At 35.7% G+C, this 26,037-nt stretch overlaps 1 protein-coding gene across 3 annotated transcripts in view; it reads left to right on the forward strand.

Annotated features, from left to right (window-relative positions):
• LOC138707407 (deubiquitinating protein VCPIP1-like) overlaps positions 1–26,037 on the forward strand; it is a 75,476-nt gene that overhangs the window by 27,776 nt on the left and 21,663 nt on the right. For 2 of the 3 annotated variants that reach the window (XM_069836790.1, XM_069836791.1), the window contains exons 5-11: positions 1,680–1,827; positions 4,553–4,754; positions 6,081–6,212; positions 7,929–8,033; positions 11,859–11,990; positions 17,405–17,619; positions 23,524–23,613. In XM_069836790.1, coding sequence (XP_069692891.1) covers positions 1,680–1,827; positions 4,553–4,754; positions 6,081–6,212; positions 7,929–8,033; positions 11,859–11,990; positions 17,405–17,619; positions 23,524–23,613 — 1,024 coding nt within the window. The remainder of the gene's footprint in view (positions 1–1,679; positions 1,828–4,552; positions 4,755–6,080; positions 6,213–7,928; positions 8,034–11,858; positions 11,991–17,404; positions 17,620–23,523; positions 23,614–26,037) is intronic. The other variant, XM_069836792.1, reaches the window with a different exon arrangement.

Raw genomic sequence — 26,037 nt, forward strand, 5'->3', positions numbered from 1 at the left:
TTCTACTGACATGTCATGTTTGCCATCATTGGAAATTCCAAAATACATACAGTCCCAATCAGTGCTCTTGAGAGGATGAAACCTCTGAAGAATGGTCTGCTATACAAAGGAAGGCAAAATTCCCTGTTAACCATTTTATCCAAAACAACAAAAGACTGAAGAGGTAAAGCCCACATATTTCTGAATATGTTTATGTAAAATGCAGTAAATATAGAAAAATACATATTAATTATGATTTAGGTTTTCTCTAGTTCTTAAGGTCCAATTTAGGTTTTTTTTGGGGGTGGGGGGGTTCAGCAGAATATACATATATGACTCTTATGACCATGATTCGAAAAATTATCTAAGAAATTATGAGTTAAGAAGTAAGAAAAAAGTAGGTAAAACCTATAAATCCGGTCCCTAATCATGTATGAACACATTTCAGGCAGCAGAACGTGGAGACAGTGAACAAATTGGAGTGGAAAGTGTTACCACTTCCATGTTTTAAATTTATTTTACGACGTTTTATCAACTGTAGTGTTTATCTAGCATCTGAGTGAAATGAAGGTGATAATGCCAACGAAATGAGTTCAGGGGCCGGTGCCAAAAGTTACCCAGCATTTGCTCTTAATGGGTTGAGGAAAGGCCCCAGAAAAAAACCTCAACCAGGATAACTTGTCCCAACCAGGATTTGAACCGAGGTCTGCTCGTTTCACGGTCAGATATGCTAACCATTGCTACACATCGGTGAGCTGATTTCCATCTTAAAGCACTTATCTGGCAGTATCAGATTGTTGTCTGTTTGATAGAAACAAGTACAACATTTGAGAATGAAAGTTTGAAAATGACGACTCCTTTGTGTGTACTTTAAAATATTGGTTACCAGTGTAGGTTCTCAATTCTACCATGCGAGCAATGTATGTTCTTGTTTAAGGTTATAAAAGCTCTTGAGAGTGATGAGAATTAGTGATACGTAAGTAATATAACTTTGTTCCTGGAAGATGTAGTTACATACTATATAATAAATAAATAAATAACGAAGCTGTAGAATGAAGACTTATTTCTAAGTGTGGTGTATTACTTTTCAGAGTGACCCTCGTATATTTTAATTAAAATTGTGCCCAAGTTTGGCTCTGGTTTCAAATGTTTGCAGTGGTTTAGGCATTATTTTCTAATTGAAAGCTTTAGCCTAAGTACTTAGCATTTAGTTTGAATTTCTTGTATGTTAAGAGGATGGCGTATTCATGTAACCTTCTGGAAAGAGGTACAGAAGGTAAGAACCTGCAAAACCAGGTGGCCCGGGTTTGAATCCTGGTCGGGGCAAGTTACCTGATTGATGTTTTTTCTGGAATTTTCCCCAACCCAACATGAGCAAATGCTGGGTAAGTATCAGTGGGTGCTGGACCCCAGACTCATTTCACCGGCATTATCGCCTTCATTTCATTCTGGTGGTAAATAACCTGAGATGCTGATACAGTGTCATAAAATAACCTACTTAAAAAATAACTTATTTAATTTGTTGAAATTAATAATACTGAATATGCACTGACAATTGTTTATCATGGGTAAGTTTAATGCAGATTTGGACAAAGTGAAGATAGGTGTTCCACATGCGTTAATATGAGGAAAAAAACAAAATGTATTACAGATTTACGTTTGACAGTTTTTAAAATATTAATTGTATTTACTTTTTGTAGGGAAGTACTCGTCCCTTTACATTCAGATGCTGATGGCCATTGCCTTGTGCATGCCATTTCTCGTGCCCTTACAGGCCGAGAACTGTTCTGGTTTCCATTGAGATCACATCTGAAGAGACACCTGATTGAAAACTTGGATCTGTATAAGGTACATTTGATTTTTATATTGTCTTGTACATTTATTTTGCAGCAATGAGCTTGTATTCTTTCCTTGATACAGTTGACCATCACATTTAAATTCCCACATTGTAGTATTTTCTGACCTTACAATGTTTTTTTTTTTTCCCAGTCCCTTCGAACTTCATATTTCTACATTGTAATCTTTAACCTGCTTTTATATTCACAAATTTTCCAATTTTAAATTATCTGCAATTTACACTAATTCAGGACTTCAAAAAATGCAAGAGCATAAGCATAAAATTGCTTAGAACTGTGATATAAATTAAGGAGTCAGTGCATTTAACTGTTGTTGTGAAACCCTCCGCATAAATATTATGCCAGTTGTATTTTTCAATATTTGTTTACTCCCTAATGCACATACTAACCAGGAAACAACTAAGAGTCATATCATTGACATAAAATTTAGTTCTTTTTCTGTGTTAATGACTGTAGTCATGAGATATATTTTGGATGAAGTTTATTCGAATTTTCACTTAATTTTCCTAGATTGTGTGTGCATGCATGCATGTATACTCTCATGTGCCTATGAAGAAGAAGCACGTGCCTAATCATAACTCCAGGGTCCAGTTTGATAAACAGATTTTAAAAAGGCACTAACACATTGTTTTTTAACATATGCTAAAATGTTTGGAATTATGTTAAGATTTTTCATGCATTTAAGTTCCTCTAATAATTTCCATATGGATGTTAGATAACATTTTGTTAACTCTCGCGAAAATTGGGAATAGTATGAATCAGGGAGGCCATGTCAGAACATAAGCTTTTCTGAACACATTTCATCCAAGGAAAATATTGCAGTATTAAGAGCTCTTTGACAATTATTATTTTGTTATTGAAACTGACAAAATGAAAAGAAGTAGAGGATTCAGTTTTACTAATATAGAAGTTTTTGTTAGTGGAATTGGTGACCAAATATAATTTGGAATGCAGGAAAGTAGATGGAATGAAAATGAAAATCTAGGATGACATGATGGTGCAGATCAGTAATGAATTTAATTGCCCTGTGGAGATTACCACAAGCACTTAAGCAATGCAACATTTTGCGACTGTTCTGATGATTACATAGCTTACTCTTATTCTCACTATAGAATTAGAAAATTTTTATATGGTCCTAATCAGAGTTCCTTGAGATATTCTAACTCTACATGAAAAGAAGTAAGTAGCACAAAATTTTAGTGTAATTAATTTTTGTAGCATGGAAAAGAGAGGCATATTTCCGTTGTATATTCTAACCTCTTGCGAATTTCGTTTACTATTTTGAAAACTGTTTTCGAGAATGTGTACCTCAGTAAAAATTCATCCTGAAGCAAATGTTTGAAATCATTAATTCATACACACCTCTCTTGAAGACATACATTTAAAAGGCCTAAAAACAGCATAATTTGCACCAGCTATAGTTGAGACTTTTACAGTTTTGTTAAGTTTTGACACAGGAAATTCTGATGTTAACTTGACAAACAATTTAACAAATTCTTGAAGTTAACTTTTCGTGAAAGAGTTTTTTTGTTACACTTACTGTTAAATCAATTTAATATTTTGTTAAGTTATAACATCTGTTGGCAAAACTGGCCCAAAGACACATTTAGTAGGAAGATAATAAACTGATTATATGAACCACTTTGTTTCCTTTTGCATTTTATATTCTGTATGGTGTTATCTTACATTTAATGTAATACTCTTGTAAATTTATACATGAACATATAATTTTAAGTTGGCTATGACTGTTATCATCATGTTATTGGTGTATTAACTTCATTGTTGCTGGTATCGGAGAGCATTGTAAAGTCTTGCAAATTTACGAGTCATTCATTGTTTGGAATTTAAGACGGGTACAGAGCCTTCAAATAGACGTTCGTCCATGAGTGTGACCTTACATGATGGCTGGAAGCATGCTATTTTACCAGCTGAGTCAGATATTCATAGCCCCTTAAGCGAAGCACACAGATTTCTCATGCAAATTATAGTTAAAATAACCAATTACCTTTGTCACAGAAAATGTTGGAAATGATTTCCTCGTGTTGCCACACATTTCTCACAACTATCAATTTTTCCAACGTATGTGAGTTATTCCAGTTCAGTCATACACTTCATTTTCTAAGTTCCTTCATAAATAGAAATTGCATATGATAAGATCTGTGGATTACGCTATTAGCCCTATAATTCTGCATTCGCTGCACACCATACACCAATATTTTTTGGTCATGCAATGGCATTTTCTGTACAAGATCAGGGTTTCCTGCAATCCAGTATCTGTTTTGTGGTAGTACAAGTTCATTTCCAATATCTTCTATGACAAAGGTAGGTGGTTATTGTAATCTATGTGATTGACTTGAGGGGCTATGAATATCCGAGTCTGCAGGCAAACAGCATGCTTCCAGCCACCATGCGCGCGCACGCGCGCACACACACACACACACACACTCACTCACTCACTCACTCTCTCTCTCTCTCTCCCTCTCTCCCTCTCTCTCTCCCTCCTCCCCTCCCCTCTCCCCCCCCCCCGGTTAGAATGCTCTGAATAATAATAATAATTCATAATGTTTGAGATCATTCCATCATTTTTTTCCAGGCTTAATAATTTTTGTTCAGGTTTCTATGTAGTGATAATACTAATGAGAAACCACACATACAATACCTGTTCAAACAAAAATTTTAATAATATGTACCTAATTGTAAAATTTGTTCACAATCAGCGTACGTTCCGAGATTTTATAAATGTCACAGAGTGGGATCTGATAATTGACGAATGTGACCCTCATTACGTGCCAGAAGATGAAAGATATGAAACGATTGGCCTACGTAATATGCACGTATTTGGACTCGCCAATGTGCTTAAGAGACCCATTATCCTGTTGGACTCGCTGGTTGGCATGCACTGCTTTGCCGATTATTCAGGTAGGAATGATTTCTTAGCTCAAATTGATTAACATCATTCACTCTTTATGTATTCACTTCTAAAGTTTCAAGATTGCTGAGGTTATGTAACATGCTCAGACTGTTATTGTTTAAATTTAGATTTACTTTTTCGTCCCTTCATTTCTTGGATGTCGGAAATATGTGCACTACAGTAAAACATTTGTGGGGTGTGAAGGAAAAAATAAGTGGGAAATACGTATAACTCAAAATTACAATTAATAACATCTGAAATAGTCCACTGCTGACTGTGAAATGACCGGACCTGGGTTCAAATCCTGGTTGGGACAAGTTACCTGGTTGAGATTTTTTTCCTGCATTTTCCTTCAACCCATTAAGTACAAATGCTGGGTAACTTCCGGCATTGGATCCTGGACTCAATTTGCTGGCATTATTACCATCTCATTGAGATGCTAGATAACCATAGCAGTTGATAAAGCGTCATAAAATGACCAACTAAATAATCTGAAATAGTATTTGAAGACTATATGGGTAGAGTATGTCAAGTCAATTTTGTGAAATTTTCACATGAGAAATTTGTAATTTCACAGTTAAGTCTTCTTGAGCTATTAAGGTATTATGCACGACTTTTCTTCTGTAGTTACTTATATTGAAGAAACTTTTTCATGTAGCATCTTGAGCTTAATTTGCACGCTATTACAATTATTAATTTTTATGTTATCATAGTCATCTTCCTTTCATGGAATTAAGGCCAACCAGCCTGTTCCGCTCTCATGCCATCTCTTTTTTTGTAATTATAATTTTATTTATATTGATGGGCTGAAGAAAACTATGTACAGTATTAAAAAAGTTTTGTCGCACATACTTTATAAGTCCCAGAAAGGAGGCAGTGCACATGATCAGAGGATGAGCGACCTGGTTCACAAGAGAACGACTAGTTGAGGTAATGAAATTAGTTTTATTTTGCTGTATGTCTGATCATGCGCAATGCTTCCTTTCTGGGACTTAAAGTATCTGTGAGACAAAATTTTTTTCTAAGACTGTACATAATTGGAAAACCATCCTAATAATAAATAATTACGTTTGGTATATTAAGTTTACTTACATTTTTTTTAAATTGGTGACTTCAGAATTATTTATAAAAAAAGCCTTAGTTGACTAATTATCAACATACTTTCACATTCACAGGAACATTGTTTCTATAACAAATTTACCAAATCTTAAGTGATAAAAATGTGTAATCGATATGTATGTTTATAAAATATGTGACACTATGTAAAGCTGATACACATTTTTTTGAACAAGATTAATCTGCTCAAATGTTACCTACGTATCTGTTAATTACAGCTGTATTCTTGCCAGCCCTCGTGAATCCTCAAGACTGTAGATCCAAGACTGGTGTACTTAATCCCCCACTCTGTCTTGCTTGGAGTAGCAGTGCAAGAAATCATTTTATCCCTCTTGTGGGGATCAAGGGAGGTGAGTTAAGAAGCTATCAGTTCCCTCTTTGTGACTGTTCACCCATTGTGTAATAAAGGAGCATTAAATAATCAGTCATTATTTCATATATGGTGACAAGGGGTGAAAGCGGTAGAGAAATAAGAAAACTAGAATGTACCACTGTTGTCAATTGCAATGACAAGATTGTGTATTTTTGCTTAATTACTGCATAAAATATATTACATAATAATTATGTCGTCTGTATGATACAACTTGCTTTGAGTTCTCTTAAATAGTACTACTTCTAATAAAATTCTTCATTGAAGTACAAGACCATTACTGGCTGTGTTTTCTAATATGGGAAAAGATGATGATGATGATGATGATGATGATATGCAGTTGGAAGGTGATAGGGAAGGAGTAGTACCTGTTCTTGCCACCGAGCACAGCTAAGCAGTAAATAAGGTAAAATTAAACAATATAGAAATGTGGGATGTAATAATGAGAATGAAGTCAGCAATCTGTTGATTTGGTTAAACACCGTAAATAGCATATAAAGGCATCACATACTTTCTTAACCTATGTATGAAATGATGTGGTCAGCACTACATTCCAGCCAGTTTTTTTAATCCTGAAAAGAATCAGTACTCAATTTGACAAGAGGCTGAGTGCACTTCAGAGCTGTTCTGGAAGTTACTAGGGTGAGAAAATCTCATCATCACCTGCATTCGAATCTGGGACCTTGCTTTTGATATTTGATTTTAGGTAATTTTTTTGCAGATAGGCCTGTGGAGAATTTTGTTTGCTGCAGTATTGTCTGTATTGCTTTTTTTTTCTGGCGATTTTTGTTACATGGTGTCACTAAAACAAAACTGATTTTGACAAGGTAGAGTAATGATATTGTGCAGTGTGTCCGCATAAACATTCCGGGGTTATAAACTGCTATAATTCTGTCACTAGGGGTGCTATTCATAGACATTTCGCAGCACGCGCTACGAGCATACTAAGCTAGCCCTGGCTATCCACTGGTTACTTGTACAGAATTCAAATCATATCCTATCGCTAACACTGGTTTATGAATACGAAAAATGCTGATCATCCACCGGAAACCTGCGCTAAAAATGTCTATGAATACGGCCCTATGTGTTTTACGAAATTCATACCGGTGTCATTAGAAAGAACAGCTCAAAGAATTTCAGGAAATGTGTAATTGATAATATTTGTCTGAAACAACAGATGGCAACAAAAGAAGAAAGAAAAAAAACTCAGTTTCCACTATTTCGCTTGTCATTAAGGCATTGTTGGATATAAGCAAATTGTGTTAAATGATTTGAATGTTAAATTTTCAAGTCTGTGTGAATTCTGCGGCATTTAGAGGGTTATTTAGGTTATGGCGAATCCACAGGAACGTAGTTGGTGTGTATTGGAATATCATAGTACTCAGAGTGTAATAAGAGACAGCGTGCTTTCAGACAGAATTTTCATCATGAGGCACCTACCGACAAAACGATTCTGAAATGGTATAGAGATTTTGTAGAGCATGAATGCATATGTGATAAAAGGAAAGGCCATTCAGGGAAATGACCTGTCAGTGTGGAAACTGTAGAGCAGGTGTGCGACATTGAAAAATTGGATGATAGTCGTGTTTTCTTATGATAGCCACTTTGAAGTGTGTGATCTCTTTTCCTTTTGTATGCAAAGGAAAATCCATGAAAATATAATTTACTGTGGTAAGTTTTTTTTTTTTCTTTTCAGAAAAACTGCCTGTAATTCCACGTGCTCTTCTGCCTAATGTGTGGGGTGTCGAAGAAAACTTGGACAAATACGTAGAGTTTGATAGTGATGGTTGTGTTGCCATAGGTAATGTACATAATTGGAATTAGAACTCCTGCTGAGTCTCATTCCACCATTGTGTTTCATTGAAGGGCTTGTTAAATAAAGATATCTGATTAAATATAGGAATTTACTGAAATACTGAAAATTGTGCTAAATAAATAAAAATAACGTTTTTTCTTAAATCATAGAGTTTTTATGCAGTAAATTCTCAATTATCATTAATTCTTCTACAAGAAAGTAACGCTAATTTTTCTAAGTTTATATATTTTTATTATTTTTATCGGATGCTGTAATCATACACAAAATTTTGCACACAGAGATTATATCTATAATTCATTTCATATCTCATAATCACTAACATCATTTTATTTTATTTAACTTTTAAAGAAGGAACACCTGTAGATCTGTTTACTGTTTTCACATTCCTAGCACTTTTATTGAAGCCATTTTGCATAAAGTAAAACTCGCACTCTAGCTGTAAACAGTCAGTGATAGTTATCATTCAGTCTTTAGTAATGAATGCTCACAGTCCAGGCTCGGTACATGACATCTTTATAGAACACTGGCACAGGTGGGCATTTAAGATTGTTAGAATGTTAGTCATTTTCCTGGAAGTAAGACTGCCACTCTAGCTGTAAACAGTCCGTGATACCTGCGATTCAGTCTTCAGTATTCAATTGTAAAGACAGAAAAATCTGGCACATGATTGGGCATTTAAGATTGTGAGAATGTTAGTAATTCAGGAAAAATGTACCAGTAAAGCTCGATTCAACGATTTTGGCTCTTGTTCTTGCTCGTTTGGTAGTGAGCGAGCTTTGTGTTGCGTCATAAAGAAATTTAATCACAGACGTACATAGGAGAGAAGAGGAATAAAGAAAACAATATCTGTGCTTGTAGCTGAGGAACACTCCACGTCAAGAGAGTTATGTTGTCATGACATTGTTCAGTCAACACACGTATTGGTTAGTAACAGGATGTGTGGATGTGTGTACCGCGACATGATAAGAAGGAAGTATTAGAGCTTAACGACTGTGCGACCCAGCCCATCGGTAGTGATGAGTAACTCTCTCTTAGTCCATCTACTTACTTTTTGCAAGGGTCGAAATCTCTGAATCAAGCTGTACATGATTCAGCAAAAAAGGTTACCAAATTTTCGATGATAAACGAATTTAATGGTATTAAACAGTGAACAGTTATTGCAAATATTATCGAAGACAGTGATAATACTGGCCTCTGAAAATTCTGTTGTTTTAATAATTTTAGTCGTTTCCGAACAATAAAGATGTCCTGATCTTAAAAATGGGACTCCTTTCACTCTATGATAATTATTATACTGTTTAATATTTTGTGAATAGATACTATGAATTCTGTATTGGTTACATTAGGATAGCATGCTATCACATTGTATCTAGAATCCTTTCATGCACTCAGTGTTCTTTCACTGCAAACCCTGCTTTCTCCAATCTTTCCTATTTTCTGCCTTCCTCTTTGTCTCCTCATATGATCCATATATAGAATTTTTTAATACCTCTAAATATATTATTTACAATAGGAGACTTACATTTCATCTGATGACATACCTAAACCATTTCTGGACTCTTATGTTCATACTTCTGATGCTGATCATTTGGTTTGTTGTGAGAATCACTAGCACTTTTGTTGTATACCAAGCTTGCATTTGAACTTTCTCTTAAGATGAAAAATGTACTGGACCAGCAAGGGTGTTATGCCGAATTTCCATTGTCAAAGAGGGTAACCTTAGTCCCAAGAAGAAAAAATATATAAATAAAAAAGCGTAAAATATGAATATTTGATTAATTCACTGAAATGTCTATTGTCCCTATTGCACTGAAAGAAATTGTAACTTCAACTTTTGTTCTCCATCACTTGATCACCTGCTTAAATTTACTGATATTCTATCTGGTAGGTTCACAATAGTTGGACATTTTGTAACTCTCAGGTTGCCAAAATTTCATATAATAGTCAGGTGGCGCAAACTAATCTAAATTAAATTAGCGCATTTTATTCAGATGTCATATTTAATGTGTATTTTATATTGCGATTATAATATAACATAATATGTTACAAAAAAAAACACTGGCCTCAAAAATAACTTTTTTTTTTCTTTCACAAGAACTAAATTAACTGAATCTAAGTTTCTTTGTCATGTTGATTTCAAATATGTTTTCAGATTTGCTTCATCATTCAGGGTTTTTTTGTGAAGCACATTAAATTTTTTTTATAGAATTAGTTTTTAAATAACACTAAATGATAAATATACACCTGATTTGAACTTAGCTCAAAACTTTTATATGATGATTTTCGGGGATATTTTGCCTTTGAGATATCTCTAATTTTGTGGTAACAGAGCATGCAGAATGATTTCAACAAAAAAAAAAAAAAAAAAAACGCGCACATGCGCACACACACACACACTCACACGATAAGGCTCATATAGGGATACAAGGGAACGACATGGTGACAAACTGGCAAAAAGGGCAACAGTACTAGAAGAGTTGGAGTGCCACAAAAAGGTCCCAAAAAGTACCATCCGGAAAATATTATGATAGGAAAGTATAGCAAAATGGGAAAATGAATGAAGAAATACCATGAAAGGAGAAGAAACCAGACAATATTTTCCTACAGTCGCACAAAGACAAACTAAGGATAACACTGACACCAAACCTCACTACAATGTTAACAGGACATGGAAGACTAAGAGCATACTACCAACGATTCCACAGCACTGAAGACTCGACCTGTCCCTGTAGAGGAGGGGAGCAAACAGTTAATCACATTTTATATGAATGTAACAAACTCGATGAGGAGAGGAAGAAACTAAGAAGAAATGTAATTCGAAAGGGAGGAATGTAGTTTGCAAATAAAATGCAACTGATAGTAAAGTTTATGAATGAATATTGAAAATTTATTAATACTATTGATTTAGAGAATTTATAAGGTTATAATGTTATGTGTCGAGATATGTTACAAAACTATTACATCTTAAACATTTTATATGATGTTTTGAAGTGATACGCTTCATTGCCATTGGTCATGATGCTTCTATCTTGTGTGTTGCAATCGGTGTCTTCTGTGGGTGGAGGTGAATGAGTGTGGAAGTGGGTGAAAGAAGATGTGACGACATATCAATTGAAATTTAATGATGGATTAAGTATGAATTGTCTGTGTGTTGTATGTTTATAAATCTCTTAATAGCTACTTATTTATTTTTATTATTTTAGTATGTGCTGTTGTTGACTATAGTGATATATTTGTAAAAACATTATTCTCTCTTCGCCTTTGTTTCTTTATAGTCATTTTTGTTACTGGAGAGAGGGGGAGAGAGAGAGAGAGAGCGAGAGAGGGAGTGAGTGTGTGTGCATGCGTATGCGTGTGCGTGTGTCCGCCCCCTGATGCACCGGTACTGCTTCTTCTCAGGCCAGTGGCTCCTAAATACCCTTTGCGCGTGTACTGATCAGCAACCTCAAGTTTCACTGTTAAAAACGTAGTGTTACACACAGTCATTGAGCTATCTCGCGTATCTTGAGAGCCTCACAAACAAAAATAAATAAACAAAACTTTCTATACATTTACATTATTTCAGTTTCGTCAATACTGTCGCATATGTAGCACTCACTAAACTTCCATTTACACCATACCTTGCAAACACCACTGTATTCACTCTGCACAAATTCCGGGTTAAATACAGACTTGACACCCACAAAAGCAATTCAACTCAACGCTATTTTTGTGTGTGTGTGTGTGTGTGCGTGCGTGCGTGCGTGTTTTTTTTTTTAAATACATATGCGCTTGATGTTGTAATTGATAGACCTGTTTCTCTGTCTTAAGGTGGCAGCCGAATTATACAAGAAAGTTACATCAAGAAGTTAGCAGGTGCTATGGATGAGCTGTTTCTTGAGAAGTATGGCGTACATCCTTCAGTGGTTTGTGATAACTACTTATGCCAGCAGAAGTTACCAGGTAAGTAACATTGACCTTGAACATTTTTTTTAATATTTATATAGAAGTTGTTAAAATGATTTGCAATTGATTTTGGGTTTTCTACTTTACATTCATTGATTTTAATAGAAGAAATATTTTCATTCTTTGAATATCAACTCATTTTATATTTTTTGATTCAGATGCATTCTCTTTGCCTCTTTCATAACTTTTGACAAAATTTTACAGTAGTCGTTATAATAGATATGAACATGAGGATCATCACTATTCCTTCTCATTAAGTATAGATTCCTTTTTGTAATACATGATATTTTAATTTCCTGAGTTATCCACATGCTTTTACTTTTAAATTTCTTCACCACCTTGAACAGAAAACATTAATTGAAATAATTCGTAATTGTAGTGAAAAATGCATTAAATTTACTATTAATATGAGTGGTACCAGTACTATATAGAGTGTTAGTTGGGAGGCCGGAGGGAAAAAGACCTTTGGGGAGGCCGAGACGTAGATGGGAGGATAATATTAAAATGGATTTGAGAGAGGTGGGATATGATTGTAGAGACTGGATTAATCTTGCTCAGGGTAAGGAATGATGGCGGGCTAATGTGAGGGTGGCAGTGAACCTCCAGGTTCTTTAAAAGCTATAAGTAAGTAAGGTACTGGTACTATATACATTTTCCCCAGATTCATTTTGTAGATATGCATTTAAATGATGAAGACATTCAACATTTATAATCCTTTTTTATTTATTTTTTTTTTAACACTGGAATTTTTCACTCACATCGAAAACACTTAGAATTTGTGCATCAGTGATCAGACAGGCCATTGATTAAAGGTTCTGTTGAATAGGAATTCAATGTACTTTTATCTATAAATATATTATCAATGAATATAGTACAGTATAATCCCGATTATTCGTCAACCTATTAACCGATTGTTGGATTGACCTGTTTAATTTCTCTGCAAAACGTCTTTTAGAAATGCCAAAAGAATACATGTTGTGCTAAGTATCGAAGTGCATATAATTGAGTGGTTTTGGAGGAGGAACTGTGGTTCATCTCACATCGGAATACGAGATTGGAGTTAAAGCTGTGCGAGATTTAATAAAAACAAGGATAAAGTGTATAAGTTGCTTCAATCTATAACATGAGACCTATACTTTTCCTTTCTTTCCACAGAAACCCATCATAGGAAGTTTTCTTGACCCTTGGAAACCCGTCATTAATTCATTCATTCATAGTGTTGTCACTGCAAACCCAGCATTCTCCAGTCTTTCCTATTTTCTGCCTTCCTCTTATCTCTGCATATGATCCATATTTAATGCCTTCTAGTATTTGATATCTTCTTCTGCCCCAAAATCTTCTTCCGTTCACCATTCCTTCCAGTGAATCCTTCAGTAGGCAGTTTCTTCTCAGTCAGTGATCCAGCCAATTCCTTTTCCTCTTCCTGATCAGTTTCAGCATTATTCTTTCTTCACCCACTCTTTCCAACAGAGCTATTATACTTAAAAGTTCTGATCCAGTTCCTAATGCGTTAAAACACTTGACCACGGAGAAAATTATGAAACTGAATTATGCAACACTTAATTTATGAAAGTCTTCTATGATACGGATTATCCGATTTTTTCGATTAACCATTCAGCCCACCCCCTTCATTACCACGGATAATTGAGGTTCTGCTGTACTTCCCGCTTGTATTGTGATTGGGAAACTTACTGTGTGACTAAGATTATAAGTTTCAAGAAGTGATTTTAGTTTGCTTTTAGATAAGGTTTCTGATGGATAATCTATGTTTATGTCACCACAGATTAGTTCATGGAGGTTGCGTCTTTTTAGTCATCCAGAACACACAAGCCATTCGTGCCTTATTGTGATGTTAAAACTCAAGCCTTCAGGTTTGTTCCAGCACAGTTTAGAATCGATTCTGCTCATGCGCATTAGCTCAATGTGCATTACAACAAGACTTGAACTGATTCTGAACTCAGTTTCCTATTCCATCATGCTTTGGAGAACAGTCTTTGCAACAAATGAAATTGGTTGTCGATTAACTGGGAATGGGAATTTCGAAATGCTGACGCAAGTGCAAATGGCTTAATTTGAGTTTGAGGTTAAAATGCTTTGAGATTGGGCAGGTTGAAGTTAAAAAATAGTCGATCATAGTGATATATTTTATGACGAATTAAGTTCGGAAGATGAATATAATTTTAATATAAGAAGAAACTCCGAAGACTATGAAAGAATGGTTCAAGAAGTGCTCCAACAACGTAAAATCCCGAACTAGTTCTCAGAATGTACTCAATTAGCATATGTTTCGAAAGATGTTCGATATTAGTTCGTAACGCGTTCTGAATTGCTTGCTGATACAAATCTGTAGTTAGTTTTGGTAAGTTAAATATTACATGCCGCCATACAAAATATTATAGCCACAAAGAAGATGAGACGTATGATCTAAGTCACATAAAAAGTATTATATTTTCTATTATTTTAACATAAGTTACACAGAGTAAACCGTAATTGTCATTAATTTGAAGAACTTATTCTTTGATATACTTCAAACAAAAAAATTTGATACAATTTTACTCGTTTTTGCTTTCTTTTCGAGATAAAAATATTTAACCTGAAACATTTCATAACGTGTTTTGATAAAAACATTGATTTAATTCCCAATATGCGCAGTCAGTTTAAGAGAGCATTGTATTAGTACAATAAATTATTGAAAGAGTTTTATTTTTGCCTCTTAAATGTGCAGAAATTTGATCCGAACAAATGTAACATTTTAAAATTCTTTTGCAGAATGAGAAGTTACATTTGTTTGGATCAAATTTCTGCACATTTAAAGGGAAAAACAAATTCTTTCCAGAATTTATTATCGTAACACACTGCTCTATTAAATTGACTTTGCGTATTGGGAATTAAATCAATGGCTTTTCCAAAACACACAATGAAATGTTTCATGAAAACTATTTAGCTCTAAAATGAAACAAAAATGAGCAAAAATTGTATTTCGTTTTTAGTTTGAAATATTTCAAAGAATATATATTCATATATAGTGTTCTGCCAAATGGCAGGTCTTTCATTGCAAACTCAGCATTCACCAATCATTTCTAGTTTGTGCCTTCCACTTAGTCTCCGCTTATTATCCATATATCTTAATGTCGTCTATCATCTGATTTCTTCTGCCCCAAACTCTTCTCCCTTTCACCATTCCTTCCATTGCATCCTTCAGAAGGCAGTTTCTTCTCAACCAGTGACCTAATTAATTCCTTTTTCTCTTCCTGATTAGTTTCAGCATAATTCTTTCTTTACCCACTCTTTCCAACATAGCTTCATTTTCTTATTCTGTTTGCCCATTTCACACGCTCCATCCTTCTCCATATCCACATTTCAAATGCTTCTAGTCGTTTCTATTCACTTCGTCGTAATGTCCATGTTTCTGCTCCAGACAATGTCACACTCCACACAAAGCACTTCACTAATCTCTTCCTTAGGTATTTTTCCAGAGGTCTGCAGAAGATGCTCCTTAACTTCCTTTGCCATTGCTATCCTCCTTTTGACTTCTGGCAGCAGCTCATGTTACTGCTTATAGTACAGCCCAAGTATTTGAAGCTGTCCACTTGCTCTACTTCCTCATTTAGTACTCGCACGTTTACCTTCTTTATTTTCTTCCGACAACAAATGTCTTCGTCTTGTTTGCATATTTATCTTCACCCCATACTGCTCACAGCTGTCATTTATCTCCAGTAGTGTATCCCTTAGCATATTCTTCTCTGTTGCTAACAACGCCATATGATTAGTAAATCTTATCCACTTCATTGTTCTTCCTCTACTAACATCCCTCCGATGTTCTGAAAACATTTCTTCACTAAATCCTCCAAGTAGATGTTGATCTCATAAAATTGCCCCCTGAAATTAATGACATTACTTACGGTTCATTCTTACTTACTTACTGGCTTTTAAGGAACCCGGAGGTTCATTGCCACCCTCACATAAGCCCGCCATTGGTCCCTATCCTGAGCAAGATTAATCCAGTCTCTATTATCATATCTCACCTCCCTCAAATCCATTTTAATATTATCTTCCCATCTACGTCTCGGCCTCCCTAAAGGTCTTTTTCCCTCCGGTCTCCCAACTAACACTTATTTGCATTTCTGGATTCGCCCATACGTGCTACATGCCCTGCCCATCTCAAACGTCTGGATTTAATGTTCCTAATTATGTCAGGTGAAGAATACAATGCGTGCAGTTCTGCGTTGTGTAACTTTCTCCATACTCCTGTAACTTCATCCCTCTTAGCCCCAAATATTTTCCTAAGCACCTTATTCTCAAACACCCTTAACCTATGTTCCTCTCTCAAAGTGAGAGTCCAAGTTTCACAACCATAAAGAACAACCGGTAATATAACTGTTTTATAAATTCTAACTTTCAGATTTTTTGACAGCAGACTGGATGATAAAAGTTTCTCAACCGAATAATAACAGGCATTTCCCATATTTGTTCTGTGTTTAATTTCTTCCCGAGTATCATTTATATTTGTTACTGTTGCTCCCAGATATTTGAATTTTTCCACTTCTTCAAAAGATAAATTTCCAATTTTTATATTTCCATTTTGTACAATATTCTCGTCACGAGACATAATCATATACTTTGTCTTTTCAGGATTTACTTCCAAACCTATCGCTTTACTTGCTTCAAGTAAAATTTCCGTGTTTTCCCTAATCGTTTGTGGATTTTCTCCTAACATATTCACGTCATCCGCATAGACAAGCAGCTGATGTAACCCGTTCAATTCCAAACCCTCTCTGTTATCTTGGACTTTCCTAATGGCATATTCTAGAGCAAAGTTAAAAAGTAAAGGAGATAGTGCATCTCCTTGCTTCAGCCCACAGTGAATTGGAAACGCATCTGACAGAAACTGACCTATACGAACTCTGGTGTACGTTTCACTGAGACACATTTTAATTAATCGAACTAGTTTCTTGGGAATACCAAATTCCATAAGAATATATAAAACTTCTCTCTTAACCGAGTCATATGCCTTTTTGAAATCTATGAATAACTGATGCACTGTACCCTTATACTCCCATTTTTTCTCCACCACCCCTCATCGGCTGTCCGCGACTGCTTATTCAATATATTCGCAGCTACCCTCCATATCTGGAGGCCGTCTCCTCGATCCGCAACCTGAGGACGCGCCATGCCGTGGTGATAGGGACCCACAATACATGGCGGTTCATTCTATATTTATTAAAGTTTTATGTACAAGAAGGAGGAGGAAATGGTTATGAATGGCACTGTGTGAGACAGTTGTAGCTGAGTCCACACAATCTGTATTGAAGTGAAGATGTTGCGAAGTTGTGGAATATTGTGACCTCTAGCTCACACGATACACAAAATGAGAGAAAGTTTCTTTCTTATATGAAAACATTTGTTTGCAGCTCCCGGCCCTAAAGGATTAGCCATCTTTACTTCTGACACCCAGAGAATTGTCCAGGAGAGGCGAATGTATCGTTGCTTGTCATGTAGTGGTTTATGCATGTCACGACTGTCACCTGAATGGCTTCGCCCAGGAAACAACGGGTTGCTGTACAGCTTGGCCCTGCAACAGCATGGTCGACTTGAGGAGAACAAGATATACAACTTCTCGTCATATGTAAGTATTAGATAATGGTGAATATCAGAAACTGTACTTGCAGATATACACTGAAATAATCTCAACCGTTATACAGTATATGGATTAGTTGAAGTTGTGTGACAGCTCGGCTGTATTCGGATTGAAGTATCAGTCAGTTCTTTACAGATAGACCTTTTAGTCAGTTACAACCTCGTCTTCAGACAGCTGTCACTTTCCTGGAGCTGGTGGTGGTCAGAGTGACTGTGGGATAGGTTTTGGTTTATTCTGTCATACTTGTTCCACAATTCCTCCATACCAACTCCTAATCACCTTTGTGTTTGTCAGTTTATAAAATACATGTGTATGTTCAATTGCTCTCCTGTAACTTCCTGGATTACTGCAGTTGCTTATAATTTGACACTGCATCATGTTGAATGAAATGATATAGATTAATTCTGACAAAATTAAAACAACAGAATAAATGATTGAAATTCTGAAAAATTGAAAGGGGTATTGTAGTTTTTCAATTTTATTTGTGAAAGGGTAATTGCTTGGTCAAAGGTGGTGGACATTTAAGTAGATGAGAAAGTAGACCCAACCAATACAGAATGCGAATTCATGTATGGTAATGCCACATTACAATAGTCTTATGAATCCCAGCAACTTCGTGTATTATTAAATTTGCTATATTTACACGTGGATGTTGTCTTCATAAGAGAGTTATGGAAATCGTATAAAAGTGTAAGGTAATATATTTTGAATGTATATTTTGACAACTGCTACACCATATTCTTTAATCTTGACGTTATATACGAAGGTGGTCATTTAAAGCAGTGACTTTGCTAAGTGTACTTAACATTTACCTAATTATTTATAGTTTAAGCTTTGCAGGAAAGCAGACTGATTCCTATGCAGAATTCTGCTTTTCCATTGATTGTTCTGTATATGAAAGTGACGAAATGTTGAAAATTTGTATTGTAATATTTCAATACGAACTGTCTGCTAGTGATATGATTTCTCTACTGTGCTGTGTAACAGAAATATTATACATGAATTCAACTTCACATAGCCTGTAGTACATGCAAGACAGAAACTGTTGGGACATAACTGTTTTGTCAACTGTCCGAAGACAGGTTGGAACCTCATAAGTGACACTAATAAGGCATCACTCATGAGGCAACAAAGCCAGGAGGTAATGGGGTATGGGTTAAGACATTATTATTATTATTATTATTATTATTATTATTATTATTATTATTATTATTATTATTATTATTATTTCACTTACACCAAAGACAGTGTTATTTTCATGGATCTAGAGCATATCTTGATCTTCATTTATGGTTAGTGGTTGGTTTCCAATGGTGAGCACTAAACAACCAAGTCATTGAGACTTCACAGCTGGTTATGGTTTCATTGATTCCATTTTTTCAACTTGTATGCCTTTTATATGTCAGTTGATATCAGTACACAGAGAAAATTATAGGACCAGCAAGATTATGAACTTAATATTCCCACTCTTTCTCCTCAATGTTCGTAATCATTCATTTTTCATCTCTTATCAAGACTTTATAATACAAACACGACATGACTGGACATACGTCTATAATTATATTATTAACCTAGTTGATTTTAGGCCTGGTTGTCACATTAACTCCTGCTCTGAATCTCATAAAAGTATTTTGGTCTACTTGGAGTTCTTTGAGAATAATTACGTGGAGACATTTTCCTTCAATTCTCCATTGTATGGGGATTTGTTACATACACTTCTGTTTCAAATTATCCCAGAAATAGTTATATTGTGTTTTTAGATGTTAATTATTGCATATGATGGTTGTCTTGAATGATATTTTGGTTTGTCTTCCAATCTGCGTCATGTCACTTTCAGTGTCTGTACAATTGGAGCACAGAAGTTACTAAATCGTTTCTTGTTCAGAAAGGACTGAGTAAGCAAATCTATTTCAGTGACAAAAATTTGGACACCTAGATGCTTTCAACAAGAATTTCTGTGTTTCTAGCTAAAACGCAAGAAAATCAGAGATGAAATGCCCATTCGCGAAAATATCTATACATAATGTATCACCAAAGTTATTTCAACTGACAGTAAAATTACATCAAAGATTTTACATGGACAGTATGCAACAACAGACTAACCAGCAAATTCTCTGTTTAGAGATATTGCGGTATTTAGTTGAATTTAATTATAAATTCATACTATCAATTTCGTTCAAATTGAACTGATTTTGAGCATTGAAGAAAATAATTTCAATAACAAAGTAATAATTATGATGTAAATTTTGCAATAACAAATTGAGTGTCGATCTGTTGTCACAGAATCCAAAATGGAGGAAAGGCAAGTGAACAAGGACTAAACTCAGTATTGAGAATGGAAAACAAGAAACCATGTGTTCAGGTATTTATTTTAGATAATATCGACTACTTGCCTGCAGCTGACACCAAAACCTTATTTTTTACAAAATTGCTGGCTGGTTTGTTGTTGCACAACTTCGTCCATATGCTCTCATGATTGACAGAAATTACAATAGAACTAGCTGCCCTCGTTCATCTCACAACAAAGAAGGCAGTTAATCTGTCTTTAATACATGGAGCCAATAACATTACTTCCTTACTCAGTAAAACTACACTTAGAGTTTTTCTGCCTAAAAATTCGTTACATTCGGCCAGGATTATACTTGTGCACCTCGGTTCCATAGACATTTACAGTAACAACTAGAATGTTGATACTGTTACTACTGTAACTATAACCATTTTTGGCTTGGCTTGGGCTGATTTTCGAGGGCCAACCCAGACGGATACTTGCATTTAGGCTTACATTGACCCATTATGTGCGATGATTTTCCAAGTTGAACAGGTGGCTTGGATCGCATTTGTAAATCAATGCTGACAGATAGACCATCCTGTCACTGCCCTGACAGTGTCAGGTTCCATCGCCATATGAGTACATGATGAATTCCAGGCCCCAGAGCACCCAGATTTTCCTATATTAGTACTACCCCGAAAACTTAACACAGCCTATTTTTAGATGAAATGAGGGGACAGTAGTGTGTGTTGGCAAATGGGAGTACCCTGAGAAAACTCCCTGCAAATTCCATCATTTCCTGGCCAGGGATTGAACTCAGGTAGCCAGGAAGGGAAAATGCACAGACGCAGCTATTGTTACCATGCTCTAACCACCACTTTTTCAACACTCTTGCCACCACTGCTGCTTCTTTTGCTACCTTACTATCTTTAATTTTGCCTGAGTTGATATGGCAATGAGTGAGGCTGAAGGGAGGAACTAGCCCACATGCATTGACGTCATATTATGGGTCCATTGTGCTATATTCAAATATTGACATGCATTAAATGTTGCTTGCCATATGATAGACATGAAAGCAGAGTGTTATGCACAGTGGCACATTGCATTCTGAACAGTAGTATCACCTCTCACGTCGATTTTTTTTTTTTTTTTTTTTTTGCATCCCTTACACTCCTACACATGAAACAACTGGTTGGATTGTTGTTCTTCGGAGTCTGTGGAATAATTTTAGAAAAATGTCTATCTTCAAGTCAAAGTGAGTACACTTGGGGTGTATTTTTCGAATATCTTGCAGATTACCACCATTCGATAGTCCAGGAGTGTCTTCCTGCCTCCAGATTTCGTATATAAAATGTAGGAATTTCACATGGCCAACTCAAGAAGATGAAAGAAGATCTTCTTGTAATATCGCTTCCCTTTCTTTCACGGGACTGGATAAGCTGCCAAGTGCTGGTCTACCCTGTTGACTCCCTCCATTGTGTTGTTATAGTCTATCGCCATTTTCAGCTTTAAATTATCCTTGATGACGACCATCTCAGCACTGTGTACTGTGTTAAGAAGCACCACATCTTTTTTTCCTTCCACCTGAAGACAATGTACTTGCCCCTTCAGAAGACCACAGTTTCGCCCTTCTTCAGCTTTCTTGTCTTCAATCGTGGTAGCATATCTTTCCTGCTCATTCTCACAGTCCTGTAAGTGTCTGTAGTGTGAAATGAACATGTTGGGTAACTGGGGTGACGTGTAAAATTTATCTGTTATAAGACAATAGCCATGACCAAGTAAAAGCTTCATGTGTGTCCTGACTACTTGACTAGATATTGGAAGATCCTTGTAGTCGTTATCAAGAATGGTTCTTTTCCAGTGTAAATTATCTTAGATTCAAAGAGCATGTATGTTTTTACCCCAAACCTGGCTAGTTTTAGTGGTATAATACTGCACCCACCCTGGTTTTCCTTTATAAAGCAAAAGGCTCTCGTTGATAGTGACATCTCTATCCAGGATGTATAACTTCTTGAATTTGTCTTCAAAATTCCGAAAAATAGGCCAAACTTTATTCAATTCTGAATTTTGGTGAATTTCCTGATCGTAGTCCTCATTGGCGAAGTGCAGGAATTTTTTTAATAAATCACCTATATGAGAGTGTATGTAGCGATCATTGGATCTTTGGACCAGTACATCTGTTCTTCAGATTGTGAATAATGCTCTGCAGTATCACTATGCCAAAGTATACGTATTTCAGAATATATAGTGGGCTGCCACGAATTATTTTCAGCATTCTGTAGACACTGAATGGCATGTCAATTCGACTCCTTGACTATGATGTTGATGAGGTCATTATCAAAGAATAATTAAAAAAATTAAGAAATACCATTATCAGAGACAATGTTAAAGTTCAGGGAAGAAGCAGCTGTGAACGGGAACTTCAGAGGTGCAGAAGAAATAGTGTTGGATTTCTTCTCTTCGACGTATTGTCGAGCAGACACAACATCAACAGAATAATCTGAATCTCTAATTTCGTTTGTAACTTCGTCTTCTGAAACCGATGCTTCACTGTCTGAATCTGCTACAGGAATATATTCATCATCAGAACTGTCAGAATCACTAACACAATCCATCTTCATACAAAACAGCACAACAAAACACTAAACACAAACAGAAACTGCCAAAACTAACTAGCATCTACTGTGTGTGAATGCTGTACGAGCATAGAATTCCATTCGTAAAGAAAAGTACAAAACACTCCACCAGATGTAATAGTAACACTAATTTCTGTAGCCATCTAGTGAGGAAAAAGTTAACTAAAGATAGAAACATATAAACTTGGGCTAATAATCCTTGGCAGCGAAAATTGGTCTCACAGGAATTAACTAGGGTTAATAACTTTCGGCAGCAGTTAGCAACCCAAGTTAACTCGGGTTAATTAAGGAAGAGGTTAAAGGCCCATTCACAATGAAAATTAAACATAACCGTAACATAAACACAGAAGTTTGCACCCAGGCTACCAGGCTTTCACAATGATTCACATAAGCATTGACATAAACATTACCGTAAGACATTAACATGAAAGTTTGCAAACTCCAAACTTTCATGCTTATGCTTACATGATTTGCAGACAGAACACAATCGTGGAGCCCTGAAGTATACGACAGAATATGAGGAAATGGCGTCCATGGTTACCAAGTATGTTTGCTGTTATGTTTATGTTCCCATCGTGAATGATGGTATGACTTCTTGATTTTACTGTAACGTTAAGTTAACACTTATGATATGTTTAATTTTCATTGTGAATGAGCCTTAACAGTGATTACCAACCAGTGATGTAGTATGAAATAAACACTTTTTCTCTTCCTACAAATGTGTATGGATAATGAATATTTTAAATTGAATTCAACTGCATGGAAACACACTAAATAATGGGATAAATGTGAATAAGGATATATAAATGTCACAAAGTGTAACTTTGTTGTTACACAAATTGTAACTTAATTGGTAAACTTCACTAAAACCAACCTAGATACAACAAATGCTCATCATTGAACAACACTAATCTCGTACATCATTGAGAAATTCTGAAATGTGTCCATTTGACGATGGTACACTGACACTGTGGGCATAACTTTCAGCATATGTCAACTGAGAAGTGGCAAGAATTATCAAGTGTTGGTGAGAAAGCAGAGCTGTTAAACGTTGTAGGATTACCAGATTATATTAACGTGAGTAGTAACATTATAAAGACCTGACCGTCCACATGATTCTTGTAAGTAATTATGATATCATCAAATATTGATTTGAGAATATCACAAGTTGGACTTACAGACGGTTTTTTACTTTTACTTTGTTTTGATCCTTGAACCATTTGACTTCTATATGAAATGCTGTGTAAAAATCTATCATTGTTGTAGCTTGACTTTGTACAAAAATGAAGCGAAATTTAATGTTACTCTTTGAATTATATTTTGCGGTTTTTACAATTGACCAGTGATGCGATATCTATTGCTTTCAATTAAAATTGACAACAGAAGTGTCATAAAATGAGTGCTTGTAAACATGTAATGCCTCAACTACACGTAAAATATTTCGTATATTTTTACAACGCATTTTAATTTTGTGTCATAAGGTGTAGAATTGTGTCGCTTTAAATCCGTGTTAACATACTAAACCACTGCACTTAAAAGTCCTGTATATGATTTGCACACAACTAACCACTATCAAATATTATATTACCATTTCTTCACACTATCTTTCAAATGAGTTCTATTCATTGAAGTAGCAAGTAACTTCATCTTCCGTACCGTTTCCTTCAGTATAGATTTTTTTTTTATGCTTATTGCTTTATGAGAAATAATTTTTGTCTAACAACTACTAAAATAGAACCTCAATTATCTATTATACAGGATGTATCAAAATTGATAGTCCAAACTAAAATGGTTGAAAGTACATGATAGTAAAAGCAAAAAAGAGCTCAGTAAACATGAGTCTGCAAATGTCTCATTTGCGAGATAGTTACGATTGTATGGTTACGATCCACCACTGACTCAGTGGTTTGTAAACGTCGTACACTTTTCTCCTTGTGCACTAGAAGCTATTCGAGGTTTGCTCTTTCTTTATAAAACTGAACATTGCTGAGTGGTGAAATTGTAATCAAACCATATTGTATATACTGTCAGTTATGATGTACTTTAGTCAACATGGAACAACTTCACAGCAATGAAGAGTATGCAGATATGCATTTCATGCATGGTAGCGCTAACGGCAAAGCATGGGAGGCTAATGTGCTTGTACCAAGAAGCTTACCCTGATCAAAGACACCCCAAAAGTAGCATATTCACACAGGTACATCAGCGCCTCAAAGAAAATAGGATCTTGGCACATAGTAGGGGAGCAGGCCGGTCTGCAAGCATTACGCCTGATCTGAGGATATGGTGTTGGATGCAGTAGTACACTAGCCACACAAGTGCCTGTATTAAGGTACAGTAGTGTATGGAGAATTTTAAAGTGCAGTTCACTATACCCTTACCACCTGCAATAGGGTAAACTGGGGTCTGTTGGACAGTCGGGCATGTTGGACACTCTGTACTTTAACGTGTTACCTTGCCACTTGTGGGCACCACATTCTGCTAGAAGTCAATGACAGAAGTAGCCACGAGTGTCCAACATGCCCGACTGTCCAACAGACCCTAGTTTACCCTATATACAATGTCTCAGTGCTCTGGACTTCATTCCTGGAGTGACTTTTAGTCAGTGTATGCAATAACAGGCTGTAGTCAATCCTCGTTTTGAAAGTAATATTTTATTTACTGACAAAGTGGGATTTACTCGAGATAGTATTTTTAATTATCATAATTCTCATTTTTGGAGTGAAGTAAACCCACATGCTGTTCATGAGCCACCACATCAGCAATGTTCTCGTTGAATGTATAGTTAGAAATACTAGGTGTTTGTCTCATTGGGCCACACATTATTCCACGCAAACTCAATGGATGGAGGTACTGTCTGGCTGTGTACAGAAGGCTGAGGTAGTCGCTTGGTGGAGGTAACGAAGGCAAGTGGGGAGACACTCTAGCTCGGTCTTCCGTATGCTGCAGCATCATCATCATCCAGAATTGCTTGAGGACGTTCCTCTTCAGCAGTGTTGGAGTATGTGGTGCACCGGCACATTTTGCTGCTATTGTGAGACTACATCTAATGTGCAGTTACAGTCAAAGATAAGTCAAAACGGATCTGTGCCTTGGCTTCCAAGATTACCTGATTTAAATCTTTCGTATTCTTGTGTCTGGGGTCACTTCGAAAGCATAGTGTACAGCACTCCCATTAACACAGTTGAAGAACTGGAGCAAAGAATTGTACATGCTTGTCAAGAATTCCGAAATGATCTGGAAATCTTTGGAAGAATACGAAACTCAATGTAGGGACAAATGCAAGGACAACATTTTGAACACCTCCTTTAACAGGAAAGAATGTACAGTAATTGTAAATGTACTACAGCAGTATATAATAATAATAATAATAATAATAATAATAATAATAATAATAATAATAATAATAATGGTTTATTTAACCTGGCAGAGTTAAGGCTATACGGTCTTCTCTAACACTCAACCAGGAGTAAAACTGCATTACAAAAAACACTACAAATT

This window comes from Periplaneta americana, chromosome 10, assembly GCF_040183065.1.
Source record: "Periplaneta americana isolate PAMFEO1 chromosome 10, P.americana_PAMFEO1_priV1, whole genome shotgun sequence".
NCBI lineage: Eukaryota > Metazoa > Arthropoda > Insecta > Blattodea > Blattidae > Periplaneta > Periplaneta americana.